Here is a 15,478-nt window from a genome sequence, read left to right as displayed (position 1 = left end):
TAATTAATAAAAGATAGTACTAAACGGAATAAAGCATCCGTTACTTCTTATTCAAATGCGCCTGATCGGTGAGTAGCGCTTTCAACAGCGGACTGGCTGGCTGATTTTGTTTATACAGTATATACATGGGCGGACCGGCTTCGCTGTGTAGACGCAAATTATCCCACAAGCATTGGATGCTGACAGTCTTCACCTTGCTGAGTGGATCGCATTCCTCATCAGACTGTGGATGGCGAAAAGATGTAGATACATAAAAAGCATAGTTGACAACAATCGCAAACTACTCACCGCCACGGGCAGACAAAGCTCCGGTAGGTGCGTTTTACTTTCAATACGTTCCATGATCCACAATAGATTCCAATAGATGATTGGATGCTCTTCCACAAAGTTTGGCTTCACCAGCGCTATGTCACCCTCCTGTGTCAGTATATTTTCGAGCTCTTTACGCAATACCAACGGATTTAGATATGGTATTGTCAAGCTATCCGATTGCTTCAGCGCCTTCAAGGAGTCGTCCACCACAATTTGTACGCTCAGGAATGGCACGGTTAATTTATTGCATGCATGGCAGGTTGTATTCAAATTGGAATCCTCCGCCGACCAACCGGACATAATCTCTTCGTCGTAGAGTAATACCGAACAGTTGTGGCATTGCGAACACGAAGTGATTTGTATGAGTACATCACAGTCGGGACGCTCCACTATCTGTGATTGAGGAATATTAAATGTTAATTAAAAATAAAAAATATAAAAACAATAACAACAATTAATAATAATTTCAATTTCGAAACTCACATCCGTCAACGTTGTATATAAATTCTCTGGCAGCACTGGAAATGCGCTCAAATTCAACGCCGAAGAATTCTCGCCCAACGGCACCAAATTGTTGTAGCTCGACTTGCGTGACTCGCTCAGCCTGCCCCAGGGATCTAAATCGCTGGAGACACGTCGCATCTTCAGTGTGCCATCCTCATGTGCGATCATATCCTCATCGGTCGCACCCTCGGCGTGTCCTACGCTGCCGGGCGTTTTCACCGGCGTCGTTTGGGTCGAGAACGCGCCCTTAATCTCATCGAATTTACGTGTTAACGAATTGGCGGCGTACTTTATGCTACTCAGACTACCTTGTATGATCTCATTCGATTTTTTACTGGTTAAACTTGGACTGAAAGAGGTTAGCAAGCGGGTAAAAATTATATGCGAATTATTTATAAGTATAAAAAAGACTACTTTAAAGCGCAGTGAAAATGTAATTTTATAAGCAAATTGTAAGTTTTGTTAAAAGTGGTGTATTTGTATTAGTAAATTGTTGTAATTGGAGCGTTATTTGTTGTAGGAAAAAGGAGATTTGTTTGTTAAAAGAAGCAATTAAATAAATGTGATTAGAAAAAATATATAAATTAATATATAAAAATTCGAAAAATATGAATTTCGAATTTTTTTATAGTGCATTATTAAAAATAGTATAATAGAGATATAAAAAGATGTAATAATATATTTTTTTTTTAATTTTAAGCATAATATTTACAAAATGTTTTATTATAAAAATATATGAAGAAACAATTTTTTTTTAATTGTAGGAAAATTCGAAAAGTCATTAAAAAAATGTGGAGAAATGTCGAAATCATGAAATTTCATTTCATTTTCAAAAAAGTCAAAATTATTATTATGAATATTTCCAGTTTTTTTCAAAATTTTTCGGACAAAAAGAAATTAATTTTTTTTTGTCGATTTCGAAATTTTTATTTTCGACTTTGCGTGTTCTACATATATAATTTATATTTAAAAAATCTTTGTTATAAAAAGTATCAGCAGAAATAAATTTAAAAAAATAATTTTGACCATAATACAAAGAAACAGTGTGCAAATGAATTTGAAACAAATACATGTCAAGAGACTATGAAAATGTAAGTCGAAAATTTTCGAAATACTGGAATTCGAATTTTTTTAGAAAAGAAATAATGAAAAAAATATCGAAATTATGAAATAAATTATTATAAAATATTTAATTTTAGATTTTTTTTCGATTTCGAAATTTTTATTTTCGATTTAGAATTTTTTTTTTCGATTACAAAATGTGTCCCACATATAAAATTTATGCTTAAAAATCTTTATTATAAAAAGTAACAGCAGAAACGAATTTTAAAAAGAATTTTACCATACTACAATGACAAAAATAATTTAAGATTTTCTATAAAGCAATTTGTGAAAAAGAATTCAGAACAAATACATTTTTACATACAATATAAAAATAATGTAAGGAATGGGTGCTGGTACGATAAGTTGCAAAAATTTCGAATTATTAAAATTCGAAAACTTTTTACTAAAAAAAAAAAATAAAAATTATCGAAAAAATAAAAAAATATAGAAATATTAAATTAAATTATAAAATATTTCATTACCAAAAAATCTAATTATATTTTCCGATTTTTTTCGGACAACCAAGATGAATTTTATAATTTTTTATTTCGATTTCGAAATTTTTATTTTCGACTTAGCGTGTCTTATATATATAATTTATGTTTAAAAATTTTTTTTTTGTCGATTTCAAAATTTTTATTTTCGAATATTTCCAGTTTTTTTTTACATATATAATTTATGTTTAAAAAATCTTTATTTTAAAAAGTATCAGCAGAAATAAATTTTTAAAATGGTTTTTGACCATACAGATTTCAGATTATCTTTAAACCAAGAATGTCAAGAACAATTTGTAAAAATTTTAGAAAATAAAAATAAAAGTAGTAAAGTAAATTTTAGAAAATATGAAGTAAGTAATAATTTATTAGTATTAAATTTTCAAAAATTATCATTTTTCAATATTATTCGTTATTTTTTTCGATTTCGAAGTTTTTATTCGATTTCGAACTTTTCTTTTCGATTTCGAAATTTCTCAAACTAAATATCTAAGCGAGAATTTGTCTCCAAAACCAAAATAACGGTATTTTTATTGCAATAAACAATAAAATAAATAATAAAACTAATAAATAAATGGTAACCAACACCGCTTAGCACTTAAATTTGCAATAATTAGTTACACAATAAACAGAAGTAAAACAGTAAAACCTTGACGTTTAATTTGAAACCAACATAGAACTTTTGGGTCGTAACAAGCCGAGAAATGAGAGAAAACCATCACCGAAAATACATTTGTATATGTGTCTGTATGTTTGTTTGTGTAGAGAAAATTAGAAAACAAAGTGGAATTTTTCCATAACAAAGCAAATCCAAAGTAGGATAGTGTGTGGCGCCGTAACCGAACGTAACAAAATAACAAAACAGAACATAAAACTCGAACAAAAACAACTGAACTGAACGCGCACACCGCACAGCATATATGTATGTATACTATATACACATATAACTGTGACTTGGCGACGGGTGGCACTTACCTTATATTCGAAATATTTTCTATAATAATGTTGGGCTTGAAACTGTCTTTCTTAAATGAGAATCGTGCAGGTGAATAACGTCTACGAAAACATGGTACAAATTTGTATCATTAAAATTAATTGAGGGGAAGTGAGAATTAAATTATAATAATAATAAAATGATAATGTAGCAAATAAAAGTAGACTACTATATAGAGATAATAATAATTGAGAGCGCGCGCTAATAGCTTACAAAAAAATACATATAAAAATTTGAAGAGGTAGCAATGACTGCAGAGCAAAAAAATTAAAAAAAGAAAATTAAAAAAAATATATATATATAATAAAAAATTTAAGAAAGAAAAATTTTTTCAAAAAATTTAAGAAAAACTTTTTTTTTTTTCAAAAAATTTAAGAAAATAAATTTTTTCAAAAAAATTTATTAAAAAAAAAATTATAAAAAAAATTTATAAAAAAAAAATTATTAAAAAAAAAATTATTTGAAAAATCAAAAAAAATTGCTGTTGCATGCATTAAATTTGCGATAGACACGTATGTTTTGCCAAATACTCAGAAAAAAAAATAAAAATGAATTTGTACTGAATTTGTCTGTATGTATTTTTTGATTGTGTCAACAGTTTTGGCACGGCTCATCGAAATCGAATTTTTCATTGATAAACAACTAGTTTGCTATGGCTAAGCTAATTAGCGCTTTGCTACTTACAAATCAAGCTACACAAGTTTGTATGTATGTTTGTTTGTTGTTGTGCAAATAATTACCCGATACTGAATTTGATGGATGAACCAAAATTGGCTAAGCTCGAGGCGACACTTGAGCCCGGCATTGTCTCCGAGCGCTGCATGCTCTTGCTCAAATGCGTCGATTCGTCAAAGGTGGCACTGCGTTGACCCTTGAATAATATCGGCTTATCCGTGTACATAGTGCTGTTATTGGCGCCAGCATTCGGTTGTTCGCCGGCTGGCTCTTTGGTGTTTGTGGGCGTGGTCTGATCTTGCAGCTCTTCATTTAAAGCGCCGAGTGGATCGTTTTGAGTGACTGGCGTACGTGGCGATATTCTGCAAATACAATAAATATTTAAAAAAATATATGAAAATTTGAGGTTATGTCATAACAGCTGACGCGCGCTTACTTCGTTGGACTCTGCAAATTGCTGATTTGCTCCTGCTCCGCACTCATATCGGCGCTGTGCGCCACAAAGTCGAGCTCCTCTTGCGAACTCGCGATCTCATGCTCCATTTCGTGCTCTTTCAGCGTCGTTGCATCATCCGCTATGTACTCTTCGCCATCACCGATATTCATTATCTTATAGCGCGGTCCGCTCGTTTCGTTGGGCAGCGACTGTTTGCGCTGCAATTTGTCCAGCAGCTGCGCGTCGCCGCCAAAACTCTCCGTTTTCGTCAATTGCAGCTTGCCGCCAGCGCCTACCACGCCCAGATCACAGCCGGGACTGTGTGGGCTGCTCGGTGTATGTGGCGCCGATGTGCTCGCCGGCGTTGCGCTCTTATCACCAGTCGACTTTTCACCGCTCGCTTTATTCTCACCCGATATCAAAAGACCGGCAGTTGAACTGATCACATCACCGGCTGGATCCTGCGCGCTCATTGCCATTGCTGACTGGCGCACAATACTACCCAGCTTGCCGCGCAGCTTGTCGAACGCAGAGAAGTCGAGCAGTGTCGCGCTGTAGGCATGCGCATCGCCGGCGCCACGCTCCACATGCGACGATGTCGATGAATCCAAGCTGGTGCGCGAAGTGCCATCCACAGTCTCAAGCGTGTTGAGATTATTCTCACAAGAGGCGGAGAGCGGTTTCTTCGCGGCATGCCGCTTGCCGGCGCGTCGGAATTGCGCAGCGCCGAGTACAACATTCTTAATGCGATTCCAACGCAGCTGGCTGAGCGTCGTGCTGTCGCTGGGCCAATCCGATTCGAGCACGCAGCGATTGTAGAAGCCGTAGGTGAGCGCATTCGGCTGCACGCCCGAGCGCTTCATCAAGTAGTGCAGACGCACCGCCAGCACAGGCAAATTGTGTATGCCACACAGCTGCATCATGATGCGGTAGCAAAACTCATCGCAGGTGATTTTCAGTTTGGAGGCGCGCACCAGCATATCGTAGGCGGCACGCAATGTATCGTGCTCCTTGTGCGTCTGACGCGTCTCATTCACCATGGACGGTAATATGAGGAAGTAAATCGAATAGCAAGTGGCTAGTAGATATTTCGACCACGCCTCCGGATGCATCTGACAGCGGCGCGCCATCTTCTGCGAGAGCTTGATTTCGTGTTTTGTGCGACGCGCTATTGGCGAACCGGGCGCAAACGATCCATTCAGTTGCTGTTGTAGAAAGTGGTTCAGCGCAGTCTTCTTCGATAATTTCAGAAGGCTGGGGTTCAGTGTGAAATTGGCATAGTTGTAAACAGCGCCCGAAGTGTCTGTTTAATATTAAAAAGATATAAAATAAAAAAAATTAATAAATATTTTGAGGTTATAATTTAGTAGTTCCCACCTTGTTTGGGCCCCACGCTATCGGGCGGAAATATATACTTCGTGCGCTCACTATTCTGCCCCGATTCCCAGTCAACCAAACGCAAATCCGACGGTGTGTCATCGTAGGCGCCCACCTTCTCCGCGCATTCATCGAAGAATGTCAGACCATGATCGCCATCCGAGACGAAGGAACGTTCCTCAATGAAACGTATGAACATTTGTGTTTTCATGAGTAGTTCAAAGAATCTCTGATGCGCCTTATCGCGTGAACGTGAGAACGCCTTCAACTGAAATAAGGCACTCGGATCAGTGGCGCCGACAGAGGGCGCTTTCGATATGGGCGTTAAGTAGTCACGATAGCCGCGTAAAATCGATGCCATAAATAGTAGAAAGGCCTCTTGAATTCGTTGCTCGAGATCTAGCTGAAAATAACAATGAAAAAATATAAGATTATTAAAAAATAATATTTAAAAAATAAATAAATAAAAAAATATTAAGAAAAAAATTTACAAAAAAAAAAAAATAAAAAAATATTAAGAAAAAATTTACAAAAAAAATAAAAAAAAATATATTTACAAAAAATTAAAAAAATATGTTTCCAAAAAATTAAAAAAAAAATTTACAAAAAAAATAATATTTAAGAAAATATTATAAAAAAAATACAAAATAATAATATTTAAAAAAATATTATAAAAAATTATAAAAAATTAAAAAAAAAAATTAAAAAAAAAATTATTAAAAAAAATTAAAAAAAAAATTATTAAAAAAAATAAAATAAAAAATATAAAAAAAATAATATTTAAGAAAAAATTATAAAAAATTAAAAAAAAAAATTATAAAAAATTAAAAAAAAAATGATCAAAATATTAAAAAAAATTATCAAAACATTAAACAAAATTAAAAAAAAATATATGTAAAAAAAAAATATATGCAAATATAAAATTATCTGTTTGTTTTTTTTTGTTATCAGTTATCAATAGCGTTCATTTAACACATACTAATACTAAATGAAGTAATTATTTTAAATACGATATAGATAAGATACCTCACGCTTTCGTTTTCTTAGATCCTTATCAAGGCTATTTGTTGATTCGATGTGTGTGGCTTTTAGAACTTCCAATTCGTTGAGTGTTTGTCGCAAAATGCGCGCAGCACGTTTAGGCAATAATTTTATCGTCAAATGCTTTTGTGATTCACACAACTGTAATGCAAAATAAATACATGGGGTAGATAACAAAATCATATATCAACGTATGTAGTCAACTTACGCTGATCGTGTTGGTATCCAAGTCGATACAAGTCACATCTTGTGGCGGTTCGTACAAATCGAAAAAGCGTGAATCAACACCTATTAAATACGGTAATGGCGCATGTAAAACCTCCGCCAAGCCAAGTGGGCACAATGGTATGTACGGACATTGCCATTTGAAGGGAAAGAGCAGCGAAACGATGGCTTCACCAACTGCTGTTAATGTGGCGGGTCTAAGAAAGTAAAATTAAATTAATTCTTTTTTAATATTAATTGTTTAGTTGAATTTTATATATGTTTACCTTAAGGAGTGTATTAAGATTTTTTGCTCCATCAACGCCAACAGCATAACATGTAAACAGTTATCAGTGCCCAAATTCTGCAGTAACATGTGAAAGCCAGCACCGCTGCGTGGTAAAGGCGAGTCTTCGGGTTGCGTAAGTAATATGCGATCTTTCGCCTCGCTGGAAAGCTGTAGCTTCATAGAAGAATATTTTTTTAATAAATATTTAATATTATTTTTAACAAAAACTTACTTGTAAATGTATGCTGGGCGCTGGAAATTGTACTTCATCCAACAATTGCGTTACGTAACGCTCAATTGATACTGGTAAATCGACACCATGCACCGCTAAGCGCTAAAATTTGTAAAAATATTAAAATTTCCTTCATTAGATATAATTCATATTATATTTACATGCAAGTAACGCAGCCATCTATCAAAAGTGTCACCAAATGGATAGTGTGATAAAAGGCAAATAGATTTGATTATATGCAATGAGTGCTGCTTGCCAAACGCTTCATCCCAACCCAATAGTTCACGCTGTTTCTCATTTAAAGCGGCTTCCCTAAAAAGCAAATACAAATTATTATTTTTTTTTATCAAATTAATCACACACTATTGCCACTCACTCAAAATCTTCATAGAATGTTAAAGCAGAACCATACACCTTGTATGTGCCATCATTAACAGTCAGCACAAAAGTACTAAACACAGGACTCGTGGGTTTACGTTTTTCACCCTCTTTTACATGTGGCCAAGCCTCCAAGGAGGCACCCATCGGCAGACAAAATAACGGCACACTTGGGCAGAGATTTAATGGAAAGTCATTATGATCGACAGTCGGATAACGCAGTAAAATTTCTGGTTGATAACTGATTAATTTCGGACGGTACATAGATTTTTTGTAGCATAAATATACATCACTGCCCATATAACCCTTATTCAGCGTTTTGTAGATGAGGCAGAATGCATGCGGTGGTCTTTCACCTTTACTTTGTACGATCACACATAAATCGGTAACGACCAGCTCGTTGCACGGCATATCGGGTCTTGCACGTCGGTATGTGAGATAAATTTTCGATGAAGAATTATTCACATTTGCGATACGTCCACCCGGTGTTTCGGCGACGATTTCGGCATCAGACATGATGCGTTCATGTCCATCGTATAGTACACCTATATAGATTTTTTAGATTATATTATTGCATTAATAGAAAAATATAAGTATTTACCTATATCCACCAAAGGCGGTCGATCTTTACCACGCTTATAATAAATATAACACTCTGTTGAACGCATTGAGCCATGATTGAGATTCGCAGGCAGTCCTGTAGGCGTTGTCTCCAACACCTCATAACCTTCGGGCACTTCCTCATCGAGTAACGGAAAGTATACACCAATATCTGTGATAGGTTCAATAGTATTGGCGGCACGTAAATGCCCAGATTCGCTAAATATATTCTCCTGCAACAATTGCGGTTGTTCTGGCATGCCAGCGACTACAAAGTAGTCAGCAATCCGTTTCTCCTCCATTGCGCTGTAGATAATAAAATGTTTCAGAATAACAAACACTGATATCGTGTAACTAAGAATACAACGCTTTTTTATATCTATAACAATTGCACTTTGTTTTCATTTGACGTTTTCATCGCCTTTGTTTTGGTCACTAACGAACACACAGCAACCACAATCCAATCAGATCTTGCTATGCACCGTTCACAATAGTGCACACAAAATGCATTTACTTGCAATTGCTGTTTATTGAGTCAAAACACTTTTTTTTTTGATTAACGCACAACAACCTGTTCTTCCCACTTAATGAAATCCTTCGATTTACATTGTACAATATATGTATATTTGTTAACGCCTTCCTTAAATCTAGTTTCTTACAAGGAGCGGGCTCAAACAAGTTCGCCCTTGCAGCTTTGCACTGTCATATGAATCACCGCCCCGTCACTTCCTCTTCTAGTATTGCTACAATTTGCTGTCGGGGTCAAATTGCTATTAGCCTCATCGTAGACCACCCGTTGCCAATGAAAATTTCTACTTTGCGGCTCAATTTACTATTATTACAAACACACAATTTGTTTATGTATTGTTAAAAAACACAACTCACTTTAATTGATTTTGCTAGGCTTTGCAATTTACGATTCAATTTGCTCATTAACTAGCCTGCTGCCTTTTACTTTTGCCTTGTACTCCTTTTTTCGTCGTGTGCTTCTAGTAGAAAAATTTTCACAGCACTGCGTAAAAAATGTTTTGACGTTTTACATCACCATTTCTCAGTTAAATACTGTTACAATTAATCGCCGTTGATAAATAAATGATTAATGAATGATTATTTAAATATTCTAATGAAGAATAAAATTCAGAAATGCTTCACTATTGGAATTTATTTTCCTTTGCAAAATCCATTGGTTCGGTGACTGCCAAATGCAATGAGTGTTGCCAGCTGTGGCAATTCGGAAATGTCAAATGTAATGCTTGGTGTACTTTAGAGTTAAACATTATAAATATTTGTATTATAAATTATTATAAATTTAAAAACAAGGTAAAATATCTTGCAATTTTTAATGAATTTATTAAAGAATTTATTTAATTTAAAAATATATTTGTGTTACTCGTTGCAACCCTTTACAAACTGTCATCTGCATTGTTTGGTAACTGTTATAAACTGTACTAAACGCACCGGAACTGACATAATTCGAACAGAATTCATTTAAATTTGTCAAAAATCAGTTTACGCTGTTGAGTCGTCAATAAATTATTTTATTATTATTACAAATTACTTTTGCGCTCCATTTTCATTATTTTCTGTTACTGTTGCTATAAAATAATATAAAATACGAATGCGTGTATGATTATATCGTTGTTCTCTTTACTACTCTTTTGTATATAAGGAATTCGTTGCAACAAAGAAACTGTTTGGAAGCTGCAACTTTCTGAATAAATGTTAAATTAAGAACGCAAAATGGATTATTAGTAAACATTATTGTGTAAGAAGTAAGTAAATAAGTTTATTGTTATTTTTTATTAATAAAGTGTACATATTTTTTTTCTTTGAATTCTCCTTTACCGCATCGAAATGTGAACAATCAGCACGCGTAAGTAATCATATCAAGAGATCGGTTAATTAAGGAACGTGCGCTAAAAGAACATCACAAGAGATGGCCCAAGACAAAATATAATAGAATAGAAAATCAGCGGGCGAAAATAATATATTCTAAGAAACACAATCAACCATTCCAAGGCAGTTTAAAACTTGTAGGAGAAGTTCTCTGTTAGTAGGAGAAGTTCAACTAAACTTCTATAAGTTCTAAAAGTGCAAAATTTAAGTGGTCGGTTTTCGTCTCATAATGCTCATTATATCGGTGTGAAAGCTACTTTACCTGACTTATTGAGTATCTTGAGGTTTACCCAATTTATGTGCGCTATAAGCTATCACGTAAACCTACCTGACAAATTCAAGTGAGACATGTGCAAATTTAAATTTTTTTCCATTGTCTTCCACCTCCGAGCCTTTTTAATTTCTACTGTGACAAATTCACGTACACATGCGGTCCGAACAAATACGCACGTGTGTTCCTATGATAACCACAACACGCACAGCTGCAACTAGCACAAAAAGATAAAGCAATGAAGAGATGCAGGAAATTTCCGCAAAAAACATTGGCTAACAAGTGTTTGGTGGTATCACATAAAAACAAGAATAAAAAACTGTGTGGGTGAGGGAGAACAGCAGACAATCATAAGGTAATTGTGTGTGTAGGACTTTTACCTATCATCAAAGTCACTCAGTGAGTAAAGAGAGAGAGAGTATGAGCAGCGAATATTGAGTTGCTCAATATTTGAGAGTATAAAATTTGGCTGGCAGATTTACAACCCACACATAACTGTCCCAAGATATCAAAAGTAAGAGCTGTTATCAAAACAAATTGATTTTATTCCCTTTAGTTGCATTTTGTATCCTTTATCAGCAGGTCACGGGAGCGTATAATGTCGTTGGACTTTATATTGATATATATATATATGCGGCGTAACAGACGTAAACACATTCCACTGAGGGATTTTTACGTAACGATTTGAAGATTTTGGCGCAAATTTTAGCGGCAAAGGAAACTAAAGCTCTGAAAAGCAAATAAAATCTTCGACAATTCTTTACCACACTCCTGACAATAAAAAGCATACAACAGTGAGAGGTGTCGTCAAATGATACCTTTGGGTCGTATAAATATTAAAAGCATGCACCCAACAAATGCAATAAGTGGTAAGTGTAAAATTTAAAAGAATTTTTAAAGCAATAAAATGAAAACTTTTTAATTTGCGCTGTTAAATTGCAGAAAAAGGTTGGAAAATTTGCCGATGAGCCGATAGCGGCAACTGCCTCGAGTATTAATGTGCTCGTACCCATTGGTGTATAATAAATTGGCACATAACACAGCACAACCCTTCCCTTGGTGTTGCGCCGAAAAATATGCTTCATTAGCCCCAGGCAAATGGTTGAAATTCCAGCACAGTTGACTGCAAGTCTCTAAATTACTTATTTAAGCGGACATTGTGTGTGCGCTATGTTTGTGTAGTCGTGTTTTGTTTTGTTTTGTTTTCAAAGCGACAGGCTAGCAGTAAAAGACCGCGCCTAGGGCTATGTTACACTTCCATAAGCATATGTAATGAAAAGTAAGCAATAAATTGTAGGCGAAGGCTTGTCAGTAACAGCAAACACCCACCCAAAAAAGGGAGGAGAAAACAATTATGACTTATGCCAACATATGTGCCTGAAAACAAAAACACACGTGGTTACAATTTTGTCTTTTTTTTTGAGGCATGTCATATGTGCTTTAATGTGAGAGGATTTGAAAGAATTTAATATTAAAGCTTTTCATGGTGGGTAGGACATTGAAAGACATTTATGTAAGAAATTTTATGAATTCTATAAAATTTATTTTTTTTGTTTAAAGTTAGTTTAGGTTAGATTAGATTGCATTGATTTAGGTTAGGTTGTATTCTGAAATAGTTCGTGGTGCGTTCAAAATATAACGGGAATAGCAATATTTAAATATAATTTCACGGTTTTGGAGAGTCTAATTGTCAATTTTTTTTTAATTATGATCTCCTGAGGTACGATAAATTTTCAGCTGTATTCATTGCTTACATTGTCTCCAGTAGTCTTTTGTTGGAAACTCACACTTCGCTTCTTGTTTTTGAATTGTTGGCTAAAAACAATACTGTGGCGTTGGCACAGCTTTCTAATTCACCAGACATGACTCCGTGTGTTGTTTCCAAAAATAAGAAGAACCTTAAAGGGGCGTCGTTCTATGAAAAGTCGCTTAAAGAGCCAAAGACTATACCAAAAATCGAGTTTGAGAAGTGTTTCGACTATTGGAAGAAGCGCAGGTATAAGTCCAGACACGAATAAATATATTTTTTTTTTTAAATCCATTTTTTTTTTTCAAAATTCCCGTAATTTTTTGAACACACCTCGTAAATATCGGTTTTGACAGCAAAAAAACAATGGAGCAAAATGTAGGTGTATTTAATCTCAGGCTGGACACAAATTTAATTTTTTTTTGAAAAAATTCAAATATTTTGTTTTCAAAATTCCCGTTATTTTTTCAACATACCTCGTAAATATCGGTTTTGATAACATAAATACAATAGAGCAAAATGTAGGTGTATTTAACCTCAGGCTGGACAAGAAAGAATTTTTTTTTCAAAAAATATTTTTTTCAAAATTCCCGTTATTTTTTGAACACACATGGTAAATATCGAGTTTGATAACATAAAAGCAATAGAGCTAAATATAGGTGTATTTAATCTATTTCAATGAATTGCTGACCGAAATTTACAACAAAACTGAAAAAATGAGCAGAATTATTTCAAAATATTTATTTACATTTTCCATTAATCATTTTAGTATAATTTTTGAGTATCCATTGTCCATAATATGTATAATTTACCTTTTAAAGTGAGATAAATTATTGATTTCGTAACAAAACTTGAAGATAATACTAGCTAAATAGCGTGAAAGGAAATATTTTGTATACTCTTGTAAGCAATATCAACAAATATATATATGTATTTCCTTATAAGTCTCTGCAGATATACATATATATTTACACCAACAATGTTTCTGGGAAAACCTTTTCTTCCATTATATTTGTCCTTACGTGCAGCTGGGAGCTAAACAACCGCAACCGGAACCGCATCATTCATCATCCAGCCAAAGCCCAGAGGGCAACCAAAGCAGCCAGACAACAAAAACAGCAGCAACAACAATTGCAGTAGCATAAATAATAGCAAAACAAGCACTTAGCAAAGTTTGCTAACTTCGAGTGTATATATATATATATTTGTCGCTCAAATAGATACATATAGATGTAGCTGTATGTATATGTATATAGTATATTGAAAAGAAAGCAAAATATATGTAAATATTTGAAGACAATACAAAAAACAAAAACTGGTAACCATACAAATAATCGTAGATATGTATGTATGTCTGTATGTATGTATATAAAAAGAAAATCAAACTTTGCGAAAGTTTGCTATGTTACTCGCAATGGCGTCCTTGAAGAGTACCCTCATTTACCCTCATTTCAGGAAAACGGAATAATAATAAAAACAAAAAAATATTTACCAGCATTACAAAAGAGGTGGAAAGAGAGGGAAGAAGAAGAGACGGAACAACTCAAGGGAGTACAGCAAGCTGGCAAAAAACTGATAACCAACAAATGTGCAAGAAGTCAACAGTAGCTGACACACCCACACCCACAATCACACACACACTCACACGCCGTTGTAACACACACGAGTGCTTTAAAGAGACGCTGTAGCTAACTCTCGCTTCATATACGGTTCAACAATTGGCGACAACTTGAGTGCAGGGGTGTGACTGACTGCTCGCTTTAAGTTACCGGGAAGCACGCGTCTTTGAATTAATGTGTCTGTATGTGTGTTTGGCAATAAATCCAATCTGACATGCACCAAATTTATCTAATAGCATTTTCACCGCGATAAAAGGATGGGAGTTACTTGGAAACACACACACACACACATACACATGCATATGGTTACTAACACACTTAAGTGGCATGTGAAAGGTATTTAATACGATTTTTATTGCCACCAAAGTGACAGTGCCAGCGACTTTTAAATTTGTGGTTTGAGATTTATATAGAGTATGTGGTATTAACAAGAATTTTTATTATATGTTTTGCTTGAAGTTTAGAAGTGTCAATTTAATTCTGGTTGTAAGAAGAAAAATTTAAAGACTGTAGAAAATGCTTGAGACATTTTTGTTGTAATATTTTTTACGATGAACAATTTTTATTTCGCATTTTTAACTATCTTCGCTTAGCTCAATTCCGCGTCGGTGCATTTTATAGACGACCACTAGGCGTATACGCAACATTAAAGCAAACGAAAATCGTATCATAAAACCGCAAACACAAAGGATCAGCGTAATGAAACGCTGTCCGTAATAAGTAAAAGCTAAAATGGCTGAAGAAATAAAACTAAAGCGTTTGATATACGTAGTGTCGTAAAACATGTGTGAGGGATAATAATAAATATGAAATACAATTAGGCTACTTAGTATTATTAGGATGTTGGCATGAACACAATGAGTCTAATGTTAAAATTTATGAGTCTGTTGTATGAAAATGAAATATTTTTTAGACTAAAAATTGCTTGGAAGCATTAAAAATGCATAGAATATTTTTATAGTCAATAGCCAATAAAAATATGTGAAGAATAATAGGAGCTTAAAAGCATTAAAGCTATAAAAAAATGGTGCTTTCAATAATTTTATATTAAACTAAGCACAGCAAATTTTTATACTCTCGCAATAAAGGTTGCTAAGAAAGTGTTATAGTTTTGTTCACATAACGGTTGTTTGTAACACCCAAAACTAAACGAGTTAGATATAGGGTTATATATACCAAAGTGATCAGGGTGACGAGTAGATTTGAAATCCGGATGTCTGTCCGTCCGTCCGTCTGTCCGTCTGTGCAAGCTGTAACTTGAGTAAAAATTAAGATATCTTAACGAAACTTGGCACAAATACTCCT

The 15,478-nt window shown here is 34.3% G+C and overlaps 1 protein-coding gene and 1 long non-coding RNA gene across 4 annotated transcripts in view; one reads left to right on the top strand and one right to left on the bottom strand.

Annotated features, from left to right (window-relative positions):
• Nucleotides 1-9,852, bottom strand: part of LOC105210035 (DENN domain-containing protein Crag) — a 105,721-nt gene extending 95,869 nt beyond the window's left edge. Inside the window, exons 1-15 of one of the 2 annotated variants that reach the window (XM_011180754.3) lie at nucleotides 9,526-9,852; nucleotides 8,642-8,946; nucleotides 8,039-8,585; nucleotides 7,824-7,974; nucleotides 7,663-7,764; nucleotides 7,429-7,598; nucleotides 7,146-7,359; nucleotides 6,923-7,078; nucleotides 5,897-6,299; nucleotides 4,520-5,822; nucleotides 4,149-4,445; nucleotides 3,390-3,470; nucleotides 796-1,165; nucleotides 289-705; nucleotides 45-223 (exon numbers count right to left, since the gene is read on the bottom strand). In XM_011180754.3, coding sequence (XP_011179056.1) covers nucleotides 45-223; nucleotides 289-705; nucleotides 796-1,165; nucleotides 3,390-3,470; nucleotides 4,149-4,445; nucleotides 4,520-5,822; nucleotides 5,897-6,299; nucleotides 6,923-7,078; nucleotides 7,146-7,359; nucleotides 7,429-7,598; nucleotides 7,663-7,764; nucleotides 7,824-7,974; nucleotides 8,039-8,585; nucleotides 8,642-8,942 — 4,691 coding nt within the window. In that variant the 5' untranslated portion in view covers nucleotides 8,943-8,946; nucleotides 9,526-9,852. The remainder of the gene's footprint in view (nucleotides 1-44; nucleotides 224-288; nucleotides 706-795; nucleotides 1,166-3,389; nucleotides 3,471-4,148; nucleotides 4,446-4,519; nucleotides 5,823-5,896; nucleotides 6,300-6,922; nucleotides 7,079-7,145; nucleotides 7,360-7,428; nucleotides 7,599-7,662; nucleotides 7,765-7,823; nucleotides 7,975-8,038; nucleotides 8,586-8,641; nucleotides 8,947-9,525) is intronic. The other variant, XM_011180756.3, reaches the window with a different exon arrangement.
• Nucleotides 9,853-10,109: 257 nt separating this feature from the next.
• On the top strand, nucleotides 10,110-13,754 carry LOC105210036 (uncharacterized). 2 transcript variants are annotated; one of them, XR_008471444.1, is made up of 4 exons: nucleotides 10,110-10,412; nucleotides 10,509-11,321; nucleotides 11,387-11,676; nucleotides 13,583-13,754. It is a non-coding gene; the product is annotated as an uncharacterized LOC105210036 (long non-coding RNA). The 2 variants fall into 2 exon arrangements; XR_851622.3 differs by lacking the exon at nucleotides 13,583-13,754 and adding an exon at nucleotides 11,750-12,831 and having other exon boundaries at nucleotides 10,112-10,412.
• The last annotated feature ends 1,724 nt before the right edge of the window (nucleotides 13,755-15,478 follow it).

This window comes from Zeugodacus cucurbitae, chromosome 5 (assembly GCF_028554725.1).
Source record: "Zeugodacus cucurbitae isolate PBARC_wt_2022May chromosome 5, idZeuCucr1.2, whole genome shotgun sequence".
Lineage (NCBI taxonomy): Eukaryota > Metazoa > Arthropoda > Insecta > Diptera > Tephritidae > Zeugodacus > Zeugodacus cucurbitae.
The sequence above is the reverse complement of the archived record's forward strand: the minus strand, read 5'-3'. Positions and strand labels throughout refer to the sequence as shown.